At 38.8% G+C, this 20,547-nt stretch overlaps 1 protein-coding gene across 1 annotated transcript; it reads left to right on the top strand.

Annotated features, from left to right (window-relative positions):
• Positions 1-1,333: 1,333 nt before the first annotated feature.
• On the top strand, positions 1,334-1,580 carry LOC150007444 (ubiquitin-like). The gene has a single exon (XM_090280541.1). The coding sequence runs from the start codon at positions 1,347-1,349 to the stop codon at positions 1,578-1,580; it is 234 nt and encodes a 77-aa protein (XP_090136667.1). The 5' UTR covers positions 1,334-1,346.
• Positions 1,581-20,547: the final 18,967 nt, after the last annotated feature.

Here is a 20,547-nt window from a genome sequence, read left to right as displayed (position 1 = left end):
AGAAGACGGTCTTTTGACCCAACACAAGAGGGAGATCAGAGGCTTGGAGAGGCCAGCATATGAGCACATGACCCTCATGGCTGTCAAGAGCATCAGGGGAAGGGACTGCCCGATATCTTCACTTTCACATGTCTGGGCCCTGGGCAATGCCAGACACATGGAATGTGCTAAAATCATCTGTAAAATGAATAAAAGAGCTGGTTCTCATTGAATAAAGAAAAGTTAATTGGGACAACAACTTTCCTCATGTTTCATGGTACAGAGAGAGAAAGAAGGACTTAAGATGAATGGTTATAGACAAATTCATTCTCAAAGAATTTTGGGGATTTGAGTCACATCCTTTCTTCAACATGCAACCATCTCTTTCCACTTAGCCCATCATGAGCGCTCTATTCTTGGAACCCATTCAGCACTGACTACCAACTTTGCTCACTGGTATACTAAATGAGTATTCAGTTTAGCTTACATTTTTTAAACCAGGTTCTGGGGTACAAAGTTGAGTAAAACAGACACATATCTGTGCTATAGGTCTATGTTTTTTCTCCCTAAACACATTATAAATCTTTTGATGACAGGGATCCCATAATTCCCTTCTTTTGAATCTGTGCAGTAAGTAATGTAAGGCTGAGGATTCAGCATAAGGAACCTTTGATAAGTTGTTACCAGGCCACTTCCCAGGCACAGCTCCGAACCACACTGAGTATTTTTGAACTGTGACTCAAGCTGGGAAGTAGGTGCAGTCAGAGTGAGATGATTCCAAGTGCACATTCCAAGTGTAAGTTCCCCTCCCAGCTTCACCTTAGAGTCATCGTCCTGCTCAAAGTGACTTCAATACTCCCACCTCCTCTCTGTTTCTTCACATAGAAGATGGGGAGACGTGAACCCTGACACCATGTAGTTATTACAGTGCTCTGCAATTCTTGTATGAAAGGATTTAGACAAAATATGAGCACATTTATGTATGAATATTATAAACTTTTATTTCAAAACCTTCACAGTTAAGAATTTCAGCTGAGCAACAAAATCACCTCATGAATGGAGAACTGTCAGTTCCCAGCACAGCTAAGAATAACGCTAACTCTAACCCTAACCCTAACCCTAATATAATAACAAACTATCAGAAAGAGAAAATAAGAAAACAATCTCATTCAAAATTCCTTCAAAAAGAATAAAATACCCAGGAATATATCTAACCAAGGATATAAAAGACCTGTGCTCAAAAAATTTTAATACACTGAAGAAAGAAATTGAAGAAGATACAAAGAAATGAAGCATACATCCTATTCATGGATAAGAAGAATTAACATCATTAAAATGTCCATACTACCCTGTGCCTCAGAGGTGGGATGCAGATCTTCGTGAAGACCTTGACTGGCAAGACCATCACCCTGGAGGTCGAGCCCAGTGACACCATTGAGAATGTCAAGGCCAAGATTCAAGACAAGGAGGGCATCGCCCCTGGCCAGCAGAGGCTGATCTTTGCCGGGAAACAGCTGGAAGATGGGTGCACCCTGTCCGACTGCAACATCCAGAAGGAGTCCACTCTGCACCTGGTCCTGCACTTGAGGGGAGGTTTCTAAGTTTCTCCTATTAAGCTTTCAACACAGTTAACTGCACTTTCTTTCAATAAAGTTGTTGCACCCCCCCCCACAAAGCAATCTATAGATTCAACACAATTCCTATCAAGATACCAGTGGTGTAATTCACAGAACTAGAACAAATATTCCAAAAATTTATATGAAACCACAGAAGACCCCAAATAACAACAGTGATCTTAAGAAAGAAGAACAAAGTTGAAGGAATCATACTACTAATATCAAACTATATTATAAAACCATATAATCACAACAATATGGTACTGGCAAAAAAACAGACACATAGATCAATGTAACAGAATAGAGCACCCAGAAATAAACCCATACCTTTATAGTCAATTGATATTTGACAGAGGAAGCAAGCACATACAATGAGCTAAAGATAGTTTATTCAATAAGTGGTGTGAAAATTGGACAGATACACGCAGAAAAATGAAACTGGACCACCTTCTCACACCACACACAAGAATAAATTCAAAATGGATTAAGACTTAAATGTTAGACTCAAAACCACAAAATCCTAGAAGAAAACATAGGCAGTAAAATCTTGGACATTGCTCATAGCAATATTTTTTTCTGATATATCTCCTGAGGCAAAGGAAACAAAAGAAAAACAAATAGGATTACATCATGCTAACAAGTTTTTGCACAGCAAAGGAAACCATCAACAAAATAAAGACAACCCACTAAATGGGAGAACATATTTGTTGATACATCTGATAAGGAGTTAATACCCAAAATTTATAAGAAACTTATAAAACTCAACACCAAAAACACTAACAATCCAATTAACAAATAGGCAAAGAACCTGAATAGACATTTTTCCTAAGGAGACATACAGATGGCCAATAGACATATGAAAAGATGCTCAATGTCATTAATCATCAGAGAAATGCAAATTAAAACCACAATGAGCCCTGGCTGGTGTGGCTCATTGGAATGAATGCCAGCCAGTGGACCAAAGGTTGCTGGTTCAATTCCCAGTCAGGGCACATGCCTGGGTTGCAGGCCAGGTCCCCAGTTGGGGGCTTGAGAGAGGCAACTGATTGATGTTTCTCTCATGCATTGATGTATCTCTCCTTCTCTTCCTCCCTCCTTTCCCCTCTCTCTGAAAATAAAAAAATAAAATCTTTTAAAAACACCCACAATAAGATATCACCTCACACCTGTCAGAATGGTTATCATCAATAAATCAATAAACAAGAAGTGCTGGTGAGGATGTGGAGAAAAGGGAACCCTTTTGCACTGTTAATGGGAATGCAGATTGATGCAGCCACTGTGGAAAGCAGTATGAAGTTTCCTCAAAAAATTACCCAGCAATTCCTCTTCTGGGAATTTATGCAAAGAAACCCAAAACACTAATTCAGAAGAACATAAGCACCTCTATGTTCATTGCAGCATTATTTACAATAGCAAGACTTGGAAGCTGCTCAAGTGCCCATCAGTAGTAGGTGAGTGGATAAAGCAGCCATGGTACATTTATACAATGGAATGCTACTCAGCCATAAAAAAGAAAAAGAAATTCACCTCTTTTATTCATGATTTCATGGCTTCTTTTCCTTTTACTTGAGAATGTCAAACAGCACATACAAACATGAATGGCAGAGCCATGGGCAAGTTCATGCCTAAGGACTGAAGCCTTTCTCTCTGGTTGGCTCTATGTATCTCATTAGGTTTATGGTAACCTCCCTCCCAATTTTTCTCTTAGATAAATCTTTCAGCAATAAAGTTAGCCCTCAAAGAAAAGCTGACCACATTATTAAGAGATGCCACTGACAGGCTAATTTAGATTGACCATAACACGTACACACTCCTCTCACTCGGCTGCCTTGGCTCCCCACCTGAGCAATGTCTCCTGCCCAGTCTGTATTCCATGAAGCATTTCCTGAGTCATTCTCAGAGGCTGCCATTGCTTCAGCATGAATTGTAGTATCTCATGGTTCTAGCCAGACCCACACTCTCATGATCTCTTTCTCCTAATAGAAATATGTTCTCAGCTAACTGTGAACTACAAGTTGACATATAGATTTATTATAATTTTAGTCAAAAATCCCAATAGGAATTTATCATTTTTTGGGAGGAGAGGGGATGTATTGATTTTAAAGTTTATATCATAAAATAAACATGGGGAAATTTTGAAAATGAACAAGGTAAACTCACCTTAACACATTTTGAACAAATCATATATATTTTGAACAAATTATATATATTTTATTTTGATATATATCAGAATTATGTATATTTTATTTTGATACATATATCAAAATAAAAACAGTATGGTACTATGATATAATTATAGATAAATAGGTTACTAGAATAGAATAGGGAATATACAAAGAGATCCAAGTGTATTTAAGGAATTCGATATTTAAAGGAAATCTTTCATTCCAGTGGTAAAATAATGAATTACTCCTTCAATGTTACTGGGACTGGCTACCATTTGAATGAAAAGATTTTATATTTACCCAGATTTTTACCATTTATGATTTCTTCATTTCTTTGTGTAAATCCAAATTTCCATCTGGTGTCATTTTTCTCCTGTCAGAGGAACTTTTAAAAACACTTTTGCCTGACCAAGCCTTTATTTCATCTTTGTTTTTGAAATAAAGGCCAATAATTCTCAACAGATGAATACCAAACCAGGTGAAAGAACAGAAGACCTGAGGAAAAACACTGAAAAGAACAAGCTAGGATGGTGGTCATTTCTCCCACAGTGTCTATTCCTACAAATTAGATTGGAAAACCTCATAACTCATAGGGTGGAGTTCTCAGAAGGGCTTTTGCCTCAGGTGTGGGAATTTATTAGCTTTAGATCAAATGCTGCTCTCAGCCCACTTAACAAGTCTTAAGAGCCAAAAAGATCAGTTTCTCATGGTATCACTTATATGTGAATTAAAAAAAAAAAAAAGTAGAACTCATGGAAGTTGAGCTCAGAGAAAAAAGCATCTGGGAAGTAGGGGATATAGAAAGAGATTGATAAAAGGCTACAAACTTCCAGTTATAAGATGAATAAGATCAGAGTCTCTAATGTATAACATGGTGACTATAGTTGATAATACCATATTGTATAATTAAAATTAGCTAAGACAGCAGAACTTAAATATGCTCACCAAAACCCCCCCAAAACCAAAGGTTAAACATGTGAGGTGATAAATATGTTAACTTGTTTAAGGGCAGGAATCGTTTTACAATGTATATGCATATGAAATCATCATATTGTATGCTTTAAATATATGCATTTTTATTTGTTGGTTCTACCTCAATAAACTTGGGAAAAAGAGACCAGTTTCCAAGAAAGTTAACTTCCTCCCAGCACAAAGCTGCTGAAGAATATTTATAGAAATATAAAAATAGCTAGCAATCAACAAGGTACAACTCATAATCTCTGGTACCCAAAGATTACTAGGCATGACAAGATGCAGGAAAATACAACCCATAAAGAAGAGAAAAAAATCAATCAAGCAAAACTAATTGAGAACTCATGCAGATGTTAAAATTAGCACATGAGGACATTAAGATAACTATTTCAAGTAATCCAGAAGTTTGAAACATTCAGTGGAGTCATGGAAAATATAAAAGCGACCCAAGTTAAACTTCTGGAGATTGAAACCATAATGTTTGACATGAAAGATACTCTGGACAGAATTAATGTTAGATTAGACATTGCAGAACAAAAAATTAGTGTGCTTAAACATATAGTAATAAAAACTATTCCAAATGAAACACATAAAGAAAAAACAATTAAAAAATCATTAATGAACTATAGGACAGCAAACAGCCTAATACATGTGTAATTAGCACCCTGAAGAAAGGAGAACAGAAAAAAATTAAAGCAATAATAATGTATGAAAAATTTTCAAATCTGATGAAAACTATTAACCCACAAATCAAAGGTCAGCAAACGCCCAGCACAAGAAACGTGAAAAAAGTCTAATGAAGGCACATACTATTCTAATTACTCGAAACCAATTATAGAGAAAAACATTTTTTAAAACCAGAAAAGAAGTATTAAAAAAACAGAAAAATATGTCATAATGTAAAGGAATAAAAAGTTAAAGATGAAAGCCATTTTTTTCACCAGAAATTTAACAGTAGAGCAACGCCTTTAAAGAACTAAAAGAAAAAAACAACAAATCTGTCAACCTAGAATTCTACACTTATACAAATAAGTAAAGAAATAAAATACATGCTAAGTTTCAAGAATAGTTTGGACCACACTTAAAACAATAATTAGATATAATTTTTACCCTCTTCCTCTTCTAAATTTGGAATCAATTGAAAACAAAATATAAGAAAGATTAATATTAAGCTCCATTACTGATAAAGTTGACTAGAGATTGGCTTAGATCAATACCAATTAGGTGAGGTATTAATTCTTCATCTCTAAACAAGATACTACTTTACTTCTGCAGCAACAAGTGTATCTTCTCTGACAATTGCTACATGGCCGAACAGAGGGCAGGCAGATCTAAAAAGAAGACAAAGCTCACATGGGCTCAGTTGAGCCAAGCATGCTCAATTCCCTTCCTTTTTTCTTTTTGTTTTTCAGAGTAAAAATATTATTTTTTTACTTAAAATTTTTGATTTAATCTTTATTGTATTTTTTCCATTTCCATTTAGTCCTCTTATACTCCCTTCCTGCAGCAATCACTGCACTGATGTCCATGCCCATGGGTCCTTTTTTCTTTTTGCTCAATCCCTCCACCCATTGAAGACATTTAAATTCTTTCCAGTTTTCTTTTGTGATTATGAATAGAACTACTATAAACAATCATGTACAAACATTTGTGCAAACATACATATTCATTTCTCTAAGATAAATAATCTAGGTGTAAGATTGTTGAGGTCTCTGGTAAGAGTATATTTATTTTTCTAAGTAACTGGAAAACTGTCTTCCAGGTAGCTATACCATTTTATGTTCCACCAACAATGTAAGTGCCAGTGTCTTCTCACTCTTGTCAGCCATAGATACTATCAGTCCATTTTTAAGTCATTCTAGTAGATATATATGGCATCTCATGTGGTTTTAATTTGTTCCCCTGGCTGCCTGTAAAATTTTTTCTTTGTCTTTGGTTTCCAAAAGTTTCAATATGATTAGCCTAGTTCTCTGTGTGTGTGCTCATGTGTGTTTATTCTGCTGAGCATTTCTGATCTGTGGTTAGTATGTGTCATTACTTTTAGAACTTTCTCAGCCATTATTCCTTCAAGTATTTCTTCTGTCCTGTTACTTCTATTTCTACTTCTGGGATTATTTTTGTTAGACAGTTTGATATTGCTTCACAGCTCCTGGGTTCACTGTTGAAGGCATTTTTAAAAATCTCTGTTACTGTGCTTTTTGATTTTATAATATTTTCATTTGATTCTTCTATATAGTTTCTAACTTTCTGCTGAAATTATCTATCTGATCTTACATGTTGTCTACCTTTTTCATTAGAGCCTTTAACATAGCAGTCATTCTTTTAAATTCCCTGCCTGATTTTTATCATATGTGTCATATATCAGTCTATTTCTGTTGAATATTTCTCTTCAGATTGTTTTTTCTTATCTTTTTGTATGCCTCATTTTTAAAGAAAGCTGTACATATTTTATATAAGATACTGCAGTAATTGGTTTTATGATATAAACACATCTTGTTTTCTTCTAGATCTTTTGTGTGGAGGTTTATGTTAACCCAGTCAGGAGTTGGGCTGAGTCTGAAGTTTCTTTTTGTGCTGGGTGATCTGTAGTGTTCTACAGGCTTCAGATTTCTCTAGGGATACCTTGCTTTTTAGGATGGGGGCTATTTTGCTGAGGATTTTTCTCAGTGTCTACTTCCTAGGAGAATCTGTCACTTGCACTTTTTTAAGCTATATTCTACTGTTATTTTCTTAGTGCTTGTTTCTGTGATATGAAGAAAAGGGTTTGTGGAGTAAAACCTGCAAGAGGTTCTGAACTCCCCTAGGTCTGTGGCTCCTGGGGACTTCACACTCTCTCACTAGCCCACACTCCGTCTGTTAATTCTTTAAACTTCCACTGAATCCTCCTATCAGTGTATTTGGTAGTTGGTAGTGTTTGTCTGAGGTAAACAAATATTTGGCTTTGTTTCTCCCTGCAGGTGCCTGCCTCTCCCCAGATTTTAGATTGGATGTTTTCCCTGTGACCTAAGTTTTCTCGTGGGTTCAGGAAAAGTTGTCGATTTTTTTGTCCCAGTTTTTCTTATTATAAATGTGGCTGTGCACTCTTTCCAGCTCTCTGCATTTCCAAGGTGAAACTGGAAATACCAACTCTTTGGAGAGTTCTTATATTTCCAAGCCATGATTTTAGGGCAAGAAATAAGGAGGAAGAAATTCGATCCTCACTTTCCCTCCTCTTTTTCTCATCCTCCTTAACACAAGAGCATCTTTAGATCAGCTCCATCTATTTTCAGTCACTTCAGTAATTCCCACTATCTCTTTGATTTTTCCATTGCCTTGTTTTAATGTTTATTTCCACGTATATTTTTGCTGGCTTGGTTAGTTGAATGTGTGTGTGTCCACATCCTTATCAGTCATTTTTGTTATGTCTTTATTGTTGCTACTTATGTGTTGCTGGTAGTCAGGCACAATGCACTGCTTTCTCCATGAAGATTCCTGGCAGACACCACAGGTCCCTGCTGCACAGCTGCACAGCTGGGAGAGTGAGAGGAGGTGCTGACTGTTTCTTCTGAGCAGCGAGGGGCGTGCAGATGAAGCATTTACACTTCAGGGTCTTCCAGACAGAAGGTTAAAGCCCCCAGTGGCACTGCTGTCCCTGAGCTCTTCATGTGCATGCATACTCTATCATTATGAGAAGTGCAAGCGTGTGCACACACACCCAAACACAATAGTCTCATCACAAATTGCAATTTCAGAATGAGCTCATTTTCTGCTGGCAAACTAAGAAGCAAAAATGAACCTGCTCTGCCTTTTTTTTTAAAAATGGAAAATATCTTTATTGATTTCTTCTAAGTACAGAAGTATTATAGAATTACTTCAAAAATTCAAGTAAAACAAAAATGTAGTGAAAATATTTTCTCTTTCTCTTTCTTCCTGTACCCCTAATTAGAATACCACTCTTCACAGGTCGTTGTCTGTTCTTTCAGTTTTTTTCTATTTATATGCAAAAGAATATGCATTTTAACTTTTAGAAAGTCAGATGACAAGCTAACATAATTGTCTAGTAGTTTTGACAAAATAGATCCATAGAGATTGCTTTTTTCCCTATTGGAAGATCAAGGCTTTGCTGTTACAATGAGTGAAGCAAGAGACAGGAAGCCAAAAAGAAGCTGCAACATCTTTCTTACAGAGTGAGTGTGTGCAGAAGAGCAAAAGCTAAAGTAACTAATGGAAATGAAAGAGAGTCAGGGAAATGTGGGCCAGTCTTGCATGTAATGGTGCGAGGTGCTTTCAGCAATGAGTAGCATCCACAGACAGCCTGGTGTCATCAGGGACAGGCATGTTTTCTGGGGAGCACCCCTTTGCTCCCGGTAGGTCCTTTCCTCACTGTCCTCTGTCCCCTGGATCGTTGTGGGTGTCACATCACATACAGAGCACTGGGCGTCTCATTGCTAAAATGTCATTTTGCTCCTGTTTCCTTTCAGTGGTCTTGGTTCCCAAGACACTAGAAGTGCTGACCTTTGCTTTGATCTCTAAACATGGCAACTCCTAAGGGTACACTTGTGTCAGCAGCAAATGTGTTTGTGTCTGGACAAGCAGGGTGCAGGTAAGATTGCAAAATGTCAGCCCCCTAAATTTGGCCATTCTGCTCTCAACTGGAAGTTACGGGGGAAGAGTGGGTTCCAAATTCTGTGCACTTGCAAAGATGTTCTTTCATAATTTATGACCTTGCTATGTTTGAAAGGGTCTGAGAATTCACACTAATACATAATATGAGATTTGATACAAGGAGAGATATGTTTGAAAGCCAACCTATGGTTTGAGTTTATAAAATTAATATTATATAGGGAATCAGTTTGACTGTAAATACAGATCATGGATAGTGCCTGAGGGGATGCAAGGTCCCTGAAGAAGAAAAGGTGTCATTGTACTGGGTTATCTCTAATTCATCTAAAAGGAGAAGGGTTTTAATGTTAAATAACAGATATGTTCTTTCTCCCATTAGTTATCCTTATACTGATTTCCATAGCAGTCTACTCAGTGACTCTTATTCTCTAATGTGACTAATAATTACAGTGTTGATTCTATGTCAGGCAGTGTCTGGACCTCCAGCCTTCCATCTGGTGAGATTCACTCTGGACCGAGAGCTCCTGCTGACTGGTCTGCAAAAGAAGAAGTATCACTGATGGAGATTAATCTTCCCATCAGCCTTGAGAGTAAGGGCCGAAGACCCCATGTGGATTTGCTCAGCATGCTACTGACTTTATTAAGCCACAAACTGGCCAAAGGAAAACAAGACCTTCCTTCATCCAAAACAGCATTGTGCCAAAAAATATATTAGTCAATTAAGGACCACAAGCTCAGGTCCAAATACACCTTTTTTTCCCCCCTGTAATATGTGATGAAAGTATTGGGCATAGTAAATTTGGAGTAGATATCCTTACTCATGTCTGTGAGGAATAAATCAGACTTCACGGAGGGGTCAAGACATATTTTTAATTTATTAATCTATTTAACAAGTATTATGGAATGCTAATTTCATCTTATGATTAGGCAGAGTGGGGCTCAATGGTGACCTCCAAAATATATGTTCATGGAACCTTGAATATGACCTTATATGGTTAAAGATGTGATTAAATTAAGGATTTTGAGGGGAGGAGTTTATCCTCAAGTAAGTGAGTAGGCTATAAATATAACCACATGTGTCCTTATAATGTAGGAGAAAGCAATGTGAAGACAGATGCAGAGATTGGAGCAATGTGACTACAAGCCAAGGAATGCCAATCATTTCCAGAAACTAGGAGAGAAGCACTGGACAGACTCCCCCCCAGAGTCTGGGGAGGGGTATAGCCCTTTGACATTTTGTTTCAACATGATCTTGGGCCTCCCTCAAGAAGATTGTGGTTTAGTGCAGAAAGAGAGAAAAACATGTGACATAAAGTGACAGTGATGAGAGCCCACATCCACATGAGGGCCATGGGGGACTTCGGTGAGCACACACAGGGACGGGTGAGGCAGAACCCAGGGACAGGGAGGGGCTCAGCAAACTGTGTCTGCAGCAATAAAGGACCATTGTTTTGAATGCCTGTCCATCCTATATGTTTTGCTGATATTGATGCAATAAATTACTTAAAAAATAATGTGAAAATTATTTTCTGATTATAAAAGGAATGCATATACATTGAGGAAAACTGGATAAATACAGAAATATAATATAAAGAACAGAAATAAAATTTGTGTATAAATCTACTATCTAGGGATAATCTTTGTTAACATTTCCAACAATAAATGCACACACACACACACACACACACACACTACACATTTTGGTCACATGTTATTTCTGCAATATGAATGTCATCTCACATTTATGGGGGGTGGCCTAGACTTCTGGGTACAATAAACAAATATTCTCCTAGTTTGGGGTAGGAAAAAGGGTTTGGGTTTTAGAATGTATTAGGTAGATAAGCTAGGTTATGCCATGATAACCAAACAACCTGAAATCCCAAACATTTATTGTTTGCAACATGACAAATCCATCACGAACTGAAGTCATGGTGATGGTTGTGGGGAACTCTGCTACTTGTTGTCAGTCTTTGGCTGATGAAGGGCTGCCATCTGGAAGGTTAGAATGCCACTGGCCACTGAAGCAGGAAAGGAGAGAAAGGAAGCCCATTCCTCCTCATCATCTATCTCCTCACAGCCCATTGACACAACTGGTCACATGGCCCTGCCTCACTGGACGTGGCTGGGAAGTGTAGAGGAGTAAAAAGAACATTTGGTTCTGTTAGAGTAGAGCTTTAGTGACTTTGGCAGAGAGTAAAGCACACGTGGATTGGACTTTAATGGACACAAAGAGCCATCAGGACCCAAGGCAGCTGGAGAGACAGTGTCTGTCTCATGGTCCCTCTCATGCTTTTCCTGATAACTCTGTCAGGTCAGCCATGTAGGAGCAAACATCTACTTTCCTGAAATCAACTGTCCTCTCACAAAATCTGAGTCGAGGCAAAACTCTCCTAAATACTGACACTGGGAGAATTTGGAACCTATATTTAGGTTCAGACTTTAACCTGGTGGGAGGGTCCCAATTTGATAGCAAACAGTACTGAAGAACAATCTTGGAGTCAAAAAAGTAGGAGAGTTGTAGTTCATAAAGTCAATGTTCATCTTTACCTTTTGGGGTTTCATTTGTCTTATGTTCTGGTGCGTGAATGTGAGTTTAATTTTAATGCAATCAATGTTAAATTAAAAATAAGAAGTAGTACAGTAAAAATAAGAAGAATACCTGTAAACCCCCACTAACTCCTGCCTCACAAAGAACCTGAATTACTTCTGCATGGAACCTTGTGATTAGTAATGTAAGAAATCCAAGCTTGGTGAATTGGATTCTAATTTTAAGAAAACATCACTGGAATTTTCCGCTGTGACAAAAGAGGCTTGATGTGGTCCAGAGCCAGGAATTTTCAGTACTTAAGAGAGGAGCCTGAGCAATGGGGTGAGGCGACCTTGAATGTTTTCCAGATGAGGATTTAAATGGCTTTCAGAGCTCAATGAAATTGCCACCTGCCCTAACCACTGGCAGAGGAATACAAAAAAGATTTGGGATTAAGCTTCAGCATTATCTCCAGGAAAGAGAGCTATCTTTGCAAAAGGAAATTTTATTCCACTTCTCTTCAGAGCTCCATTTTGATCAGGCTGGGCTTACGTGCCCACCTTGAGAGCACGTAGGAGGTTTTGTGTTCCTCTGAGCACCCACGCAGGGTATTGTACATGAAAGGAAGTTCTGGAATTCTCAAATTTCTAAAGGCTCCCATGAAAAACTAGAGGATTTATACTCATCTCATCTCTAATTGGGCCCCTATTCTTGATATGTTGGTAATGTTTTGCCCATACGTTGCGTATTGTCATTAGCATGTTATAGGTGAGGAAACTGAAGATGACAAAGGTCAAGTAATGTCCTAAGGTCATGCAGTTTGTAGGGGATGGAGCCAGAGCATGTCAGCTTTCTAACCTATCTTCTGTGTCTGCTGGGTCAAAGCAAGCTTTGCTTTAAGTTTCTTCAAAAGCCAGGATCAGAATGGGAACAGAGATCAATGGAAAGTAGAGTGAGGCTAACAATGCAGTAAAAGATAATGCAGGGTACCTTCAGAGAGAAGACAGATATGAGGGTGGGAAACAAAGATTTGGGACAGAAGGTCTTTGTACATTTGACAAAAATATAGTTGAAAAGTGAATAATATAGTCTCCTGGGTGTATGCTGGCGTCTTGATAAAATTATTTGCCCATATAATGAAAATTTCTATTTCTCTTCCCCCTGTGATACAGAATTTCATGTTGACATCATCTTAAATTTATTTTTGGCAGTAACTGTTTTCACCTGTGTTCTTTGTGTAACCTCACTAGAGGTCAAGGTATAAAGGACTTCCTGACAAGTACACATTTTTCTTTTGAGTTTCTGGTGTCAATTAATTGTGCTGCATGGGGGAATATCGTGACTGGACAGTGTGAGGTTAAGTCAAATACTCTAGTATCTCTGCTGAGTAGATGAGTTTCTATTTTCTCTTTAAAAGCATAGCTGATGATACATTTGCATTTAGGGCACCCTGGCAGATCTCTGTTTCTCTGGGACTCTCACAAGTTCACAGTGTGGGGGAGGGTGATGGTGGTAAATTAACAGCTTGTTAGATTGGATGAGTCTGCTCCCACCTTGTGCAGCAAGTTATGGATTCCCTGATTTCATATCAGAATTCTGTGGAAGTTGGCAGGAGCAGAGCCACGATGTAGTGTGAAATGTGTGATCTGATCCCAATCTTGTCTGTCTGGGGAGACAGTGAGAGAGGTGAGGGAGAGCTTGTATTTCTGTGGAAGTAACATCTGGCACAGGCCAGCCAGGGCATGTGAACCAGTATGATTTTCACTCTATACCAGCTACTATCAAAGGGCTGCACTCTATACAGCTACTAGCACTGAAACCTATAAATATGCACAGTCATTAGAAAAAACAGTAGGCATTTGAGGAGAATCAGGAGCTAGTATAAGAGATCTAGCTGGACAATTAGTGTAATTGCTCCAAGGAAAGAAAATTAATGGTGAGCACTTGGAGAATAAATAGAAGTCTGAGAAGCATCCGCAATGAGTATTGAGAATCTATGGCACTCATAAAAAAAAAAAAAAAAGAAGAGTAGGTTACTATGAAAAAGTAGAAATATGAACGAGAAAGATTCTCAGACATTAAAAAGATTTGAGGAATTTAAAAAAATTTAAAAACCCTCTAATTTTATTTCTTCTTTGTGCCTTTACCTGAATGGCTGCATTTTCTATAATGGAAGTGCAATTTTTGTGTGTGTGTGGGGGGGGGGGGAGGCATTAGGGCATTCCAATAAAGGTGATTCAAAGATTTAAAGCCTTGAGTTTCATTTATTTTTCATTTTGTTTTCTTAAATTTATTTTTAATTTATATATGATTATAATATTTATGTAATTTAGCTTCTGATTGCAAAGCTTATCAGCTAGCCAAAATTATTTTAATTATCAAATGTATTTTTAGTCATGGTAAACTACAGTAAGCTATAATCCAAAACTGGCCTTATGTATCCACATGCTAAAAATAAAAATGGTGTACAGCAATGGCTTTTTCTGAATCCAGATTCACATGCCCTTTAAGTATCTTTAGCTGAGTTGTCTTGAAATGATAGTTTTCTAAAACTACATCGTGCAAACATTAAGAAATCTTCAAGACCAAGAAATATTATAAGTATTCCATAATTTATTATGTAGAACAGAATAACATTGTTGATATATTTGCTGTTTTTGAAGGCAAAGGAAGGAATTTCATTCTGACCAAGAAACCACTGCCAAAAGAATTATGGTTTAAGTAGCAGGTGCATTTTTCACTTTGTGAAATAAGAGAAGCTAAAAAGAAAAAAAGACTAAAGATCCCATTTTATACAATTGCACTTACAACCTAAAAACAACCATTCTTAATATTTTTTCTTTGCCAATTTTATAGCAAATAGAATGAAATCCAAAGTGAAAAACTTCAGGATAACAGGAAAAACAGTGACACAAATACTCTGTTGGGAATTGTAGATGATAAGAGAATGACAAACAAGGACTGGGGGCGCGGCAGTGGGGGCGGAGGCTGGCCCGGAAGTTGAATGTGAATCAGTCAATAATGCAGCCCTGTCACCATGTGGGGACTACTGAGTAAAGACAAAGAAAAATATAAAAAGTGGAAATCAAGGGTTGAGTTTTCCTCTACATGCAATTTTAAAGCACCATTTTTACTTATTTAGTAGAATGCCACACTTTCGTGGGAGAAGCATGGGGGCTCTAAAAAGACCAACATAAACAAATTTTAGAAAATAAGAACCTCGATATTACATGAAATAATTTACTGCCTCAAAACCTAAGCAGAATAAGGTGGAGATGTAAGAAAGCAAAATCAAACAACCAAAACACCAAAGAAATATTTTACAAATTATACTTATTTGATATGAAAAAAGTTGAAAGCCTAATTTATTAACTACTTGTGAACAGAAGGGAATGGCTATAGCCTGATAGGGATATTCTTTCTTTTTTTTTTCACTGTGAGAAGAACTACAAGATAGAAACAAACCGTAGCAGGGAAGATCCAGATGTAAGAAGTCACTTCCTTGCATGTTCTGTTATTAGACACTGATGTGGTTATCACTGGAAGACTATGAAATCTTTTAAAGAATAAGAGTAGAGGAGAGAAAAGGGAATGAGCGGAAGAGAGAGGGAGGCAGATAATTATTCATGTTTGTATTTGTCTCTCAAACAAAGAACTCTGCTACTTTTTAGTAAGGTATCCAGACAGCACTAGTCTCCTGGAGTGGTTTAGAGAGGGACAAAGGTGAGTTCTGGGTACGGTCCTGCACATGCCGATCTGAGTGCCAAGTTCCCACGGGAGCTGGGAGAGGTAGTGATAGAGGAGTGGGTATAAAGGAAGGAACGGCTGTGTTGAAGATCAAGAACAAAATGAGAAGCGAAGAGTGAGGTGAGGCCTGCAGCTGCTGGGGCATAGACCATGGATATCGCGAGGGAGTGGCTCACCCAGCCCAGCATACAGGTGTCAGGGCCTGCTGGCTCCACACATCCTACCCTAATTCAGTAAACTCTAAACCCTGTAACATGGACAAAGACTGCATGTTTATCTCAGCATTCCCAGTACAAAGGACTGATAACGGTAGAATAAATATATGAATGAATAAATGGAAGGAGCTTCTGCCTCTCATACATTTGTCTAGTACATGGATATCCAATAGAGGTATGATGCGAAATGCAAATGCAAATTTTCTAGTAGCTATGTTAACAAGTCAAAAGAAATAAATGAAATTGATTTTAGTAAGCTGTTTTATTATTTATTTATTTATTTATTTATTTTTTCCATTTTTAAAAATTTTTTTTATTTTTTAAATTGTTTTTTATTGATTATATTGTTACAACAGTTCCAATTTTCTCCCCCTTGCTCCCCTCCACCCAGCACCCCCCTCCCCCAGCAATCCCCCCCCAAGTCCATACCCCTGGTTCGTAAAAATTAACTATCCCCCTCCTCTCAAATATTAGGACCCTTTGTAATCTTGTAAAGGACAATGGGCGAAGGTCTCAAGCTCCTCTAGCTGCTTCAAGCTGGACATGGTCATTGTCCTACCTACCCTTGGGTCCAGAAAACCCTAATAAGAGTGGGGGTGTGGAGGGGAGGGTGGCCTTCCCACATGGGGAAGGATTGTGCAGACTCCAGGTCAGTTGGCTGTCTCCGGTCAACGGCGTGCTTGGTTTAACAGGCTGGTGTCCTTGTTGTGTTCTGGGGGCAACAGATTTGGCGAAAAGGGTTAAAAGACATCATTCAATCCATAACTACTATATGACAAAAGGCAGGGATTAATTTTTCAATGTTCCATATTAGGAAAAAAAAAAAAAGGGCTTCTTTGTAAGAAGGTGTGCTAGGCACATCTCACCTGTCCAAAACCCTTTTGCCCATTATACTTAGTTTGGGCTGAGGTAAATAGTTTAGGTAAGCTGTTTTATTTAAGCCAACATATCCAAGACAGTATCATTTCAAAGTGTAGTCAATATAAAAGTTACTAAAGAGATATTTTAAATTCTTTTTAATACTGAGTCTATAAACTCCAGAGTGAATTTTATAATTACATCACATTTCAGTTCAGACTCGCCACATTTCAATTTTCTGATAGCCACATGTGGCTCGTGGCTACTGTATTGGACAATGCAACAATACAGTCTGTTGTATTATTTATACTTTAATTTTTGTAACATTTGGGTCAAAAGTAAAATTATGTTCTTTTTAAAATAAGCTAGCTAAATTATTCTCTCATTAAAATGACTCTCTCTATTTGTCTATTTGAAAGTTCTCAATAATTGTTTTTTATATAAAATAGTTTTCCAAATCATCAATTATTGCAGAATTTTAATCTTACAAAAATAAATTTACATTTGTACTTCAGCTTATTGGATTTCAAGGGAACAATTTAAGATCCAAAGAAAGAAAGTCTCATCAGTGAGCCTAAAATGGTCTTGGCCCCTGCAGAATCCTCCAATGTAATCAGACAAATTTTCTCCTTGCTCAGGTATATCAGGATGGTTCCAATTTGCCAATACTGTGTCCCAGCTTTTAATAACAATGGTGATAATGACCATTTGTTAAGCACACAATTCTATGTTCTTTAAACATTATTGCATCAACTCTCACAATAACAATATAAGATAGGTGCTATTACTTCCCCAGATTTGGAGATTAGAAAGTTTTAGGGTGACCTATCATTATGTGGGAAATAAGAAACAAGGCAAGGCTTCAAAGCCAGAGCTGGTCTAGAACCAAGGCCTGTGCGACTAACCAGCACTGTTCCTGTCTGCCTCTCCTCACACCCCTTGATGCCCCATCTAGCTACATCCTAACTCCTCCAAACTCTTCCCCAGTCAGCTTCTTTCTCCCAACCTTAGTTATCACATACAGAGCTAGTGCCTTGAAGAATGTGCCAAATTTTCAATTTCTGTGAAGGAATCATTCTCTCACCTCCTATAACTCGCTCAGTCTAATTGGAACACATGGGCCCTGTGCTCTTAGTTTGCTGTCTGACTCTAGAATCCTCTGAAGATCCATGCACATTGGGCTGAGGTGAGGCCTTCTGAGGCGCAAGGGGACACTGGGCAGCCAGACATGCCCTTGGCCAGAAAACCCAAGCACTTCAGAAACTTCCCTTTTCTTTGCTTCTTTTCCTGCTTTGTACCTTGTGCCCAAAGCAGAAAATAGCTCACCTGGGGTAGAGGAGGACTTGAAAACTTAGCACTCCTCTGTGGCTGCTGTAACAAATTACCATGACTTGGTGGCTTAAAGCAGTGGGAATCACTTTTCTCACACATCTGGAGGCCAGGAGACTGAGATCAAGGAGTCAGGAGAGCAGCACTCTGTCCAAGGTTCTGGGGAGGATTCCCCCCCACCCCCCTTGCCTCTTCCAGCTGCTGGTGGCTCAAGGCTTTCTGTGACTTGTGGCCACATAACTCCAATCTCTGACTCCATCTTCACATGGCCTTCTTTACGTCTTCACCTCCTTCTCTTCTCATAAAAGGACGCCTGTTATTGGATTGGACACCAGTCATCAGATCACTTTAAATCCTTAACTAATTACACCTGCAAAGATCCTATTTCCAGAGGTTCTGGGGGGACATTAACTTTGGGGGAATTCTATTTAACCCATGCAGGAACATTTGTGCCAGGCAGAGATCCCTCATTGGGATTTGATGAAGACAACATTTTTCTCTTGGGTCTTGGCATCAAGAAAGGTAAAGGGAGGCAAAAAATGTCAAGGGCCACAGATACAGTCCCCCTCAGACCCCACTGCATTTTAAATAAGGAGCTTATTCCTAATGGGGATTTGTGATGAAACCTTGTTGGCAAAATGATTTTTGAAGGAAACCGAATATCAATTTCATGTCTTTCTTAGGCTTCAAATAATATTCTCAGTTAAATATACTACTCCTCTAATCTCCTTTTATTTTACTTTTTAAGTTAACAACAATTTGTTAAACAGGTACCAATGGCAAACATTAAGTAAACTGAAGGGGGAGATTAACTGGAAAGGGGACACTTGTTGGGGAGTCGGGGAGGGAGGGAAGGAAGGACAGGAGGCTGGGGGTAGTGCATAAATATAACAGAGATGCGCCCTTAAAGAAGTTTGCCATCTGGTGGGGACCATGGCCACAGAAAATGATAAAAGAAGAAAATAAAATAGGGAGGGTACTAGAAGTTTGATATGGAAGCCGCCACCTTCAGGCTCCTTATTGGAACTTCATTATATGCACAGCAGTAAATTCTTCCAATAACATCTCTCAGGGGCAGCCCCTGGGAGCAGTACTTCTGGGTCTGGAGGCAGAAGAATCCTCTCACAGTCTTTTCCTGTTTCCACTTCATCCTCCAGTTCTTTGAGTACTAGTCTTAGCCCTTCTCTAATGAGCAGTTCTTAACAGGGAGGCGTGTTAGAATCACTGGGTGGAACGCCCCTCTGGGCGCACATAGTTGAAGAGTAGCTCCAGCTGATTCCAACAGCTTCCGCCCCCTCTGTACTAAGAACAGGTGTCTGTAGATGGGGACAAGGACTTTCTTAGTTGTTGTCTTTGCTACCCCGGAGCATATAATATAAAGCATTGTCATGGGAGACAATGGATAATGTTTGTTGCATGAATGTATGAATGAATGAATAGTATCAGATGATTCCAACCAGGAGGTAATTCCCTGATGATTCTCCCTTAGCTGCGATAGTTGCAGACTCAAACGTGTCCCACAGATCCCTGCCTCCAACTATACATGCCCTCGTGTAACCCTCCCCCTGAATGTGAACTAGACTTACTGACTTGTCTCTAATGAATAGAAATTGGCAGAAGCAACTGGTTGTTACTTTCGAGATCTGGTTGTCACCTTCTATTCTGGGCACCTTCTCTCTCCCTCTGTCTCTCTGCCTCTCTTTCCCCTCCCTCCTCTCGCTCAGAGCTCTCACTCTGGAGAATGCCAGGTGCCTGGTTGTGAGCAGTCCTGTGGAGAAGCCCACGTATCATAACAAGGAATGGGTGTCTCTGGCCTGCAGCCAGCCAGGACCAGAAGCTCTCAGTCCTAAAAAACCTGGAGGAATTGAATTCCACCAACAGTGAGCTTAGGAGTGCATCCTGTCCCTGTTGAACCCTGGGATGACTGCAGTCCTGGCAAGAGCTTGACTGAAGGCTGTGAGGGGCCCTGAGTCAGAGGCCTCAGCTAAACTGAGCCTAGATTCCTGACCCACAGGGATCTAACCCAATGTCTAACATGAGAAACAATTCCTGAGAAAGAAGAACTTCAACAGAAAATTTCTGGGGAAAAATTTCTGGTAAAGAGCTGTGGAGAGATATGGACGATGGGGTGGGGATGGACTGAGGGAGAAGGGGTGGGCAGGGTGGAGGGAGAGATATGGGGGGAAAAGTGGGGCAACTATAATAGAAAAGAATAAATAAATTTTTTTAAAAAAGGACTGTGGAGACCACCTATCTAACTTCTTCCCTGCACAGAAGTGAAGACACAGGCTCAGAGAGGGAATACAACCTGACCAGGGTGCATAACGAGGAGTGACAGAATCAAGGTGACTAGTCCTGGGTCCTAAGAACCTCCAGTGCTCTGTTCACTGTTTGGCTGCTGCCTCTGCTGAGAAATTGGTCTTTGCACTAAACGCATAATTCAAGAACTGTCACCTTAGTGACTGCAGTTATATATCAGCCACAATTTAATTGTCTACATGTTGGAAACAATGCATCAAAGTAACTATGAAAAATGG

Source organism: Furipterus horrens, unplaced genomic scaffold (assembly GCF_987537825.1).
Source record: "Furipterus horrens unplaced genomic scaffold, mFurHor1.1.pri manual_scaffold_6, whole genome shotgun sequence".
NCBI lineage: Eukaryota > Metazoa > Chordata > Mammalia > Chiroptera > Furipteridae > Furipterus > Furipterus horrens.
Note: the sequence above shows the minus strand (reverse complement) of the source record. Positions and strands in the feature narration are given on the sequence as shown.

Coding starts and splice junctions, on each gene's coding strand:
- LOC150007444 (XM_090280541.1), top strand. CDS start 1,347: ATGCAGATCTTCGTGAAGACCTTGACTGGCAAGACCATCACCCTGGAG.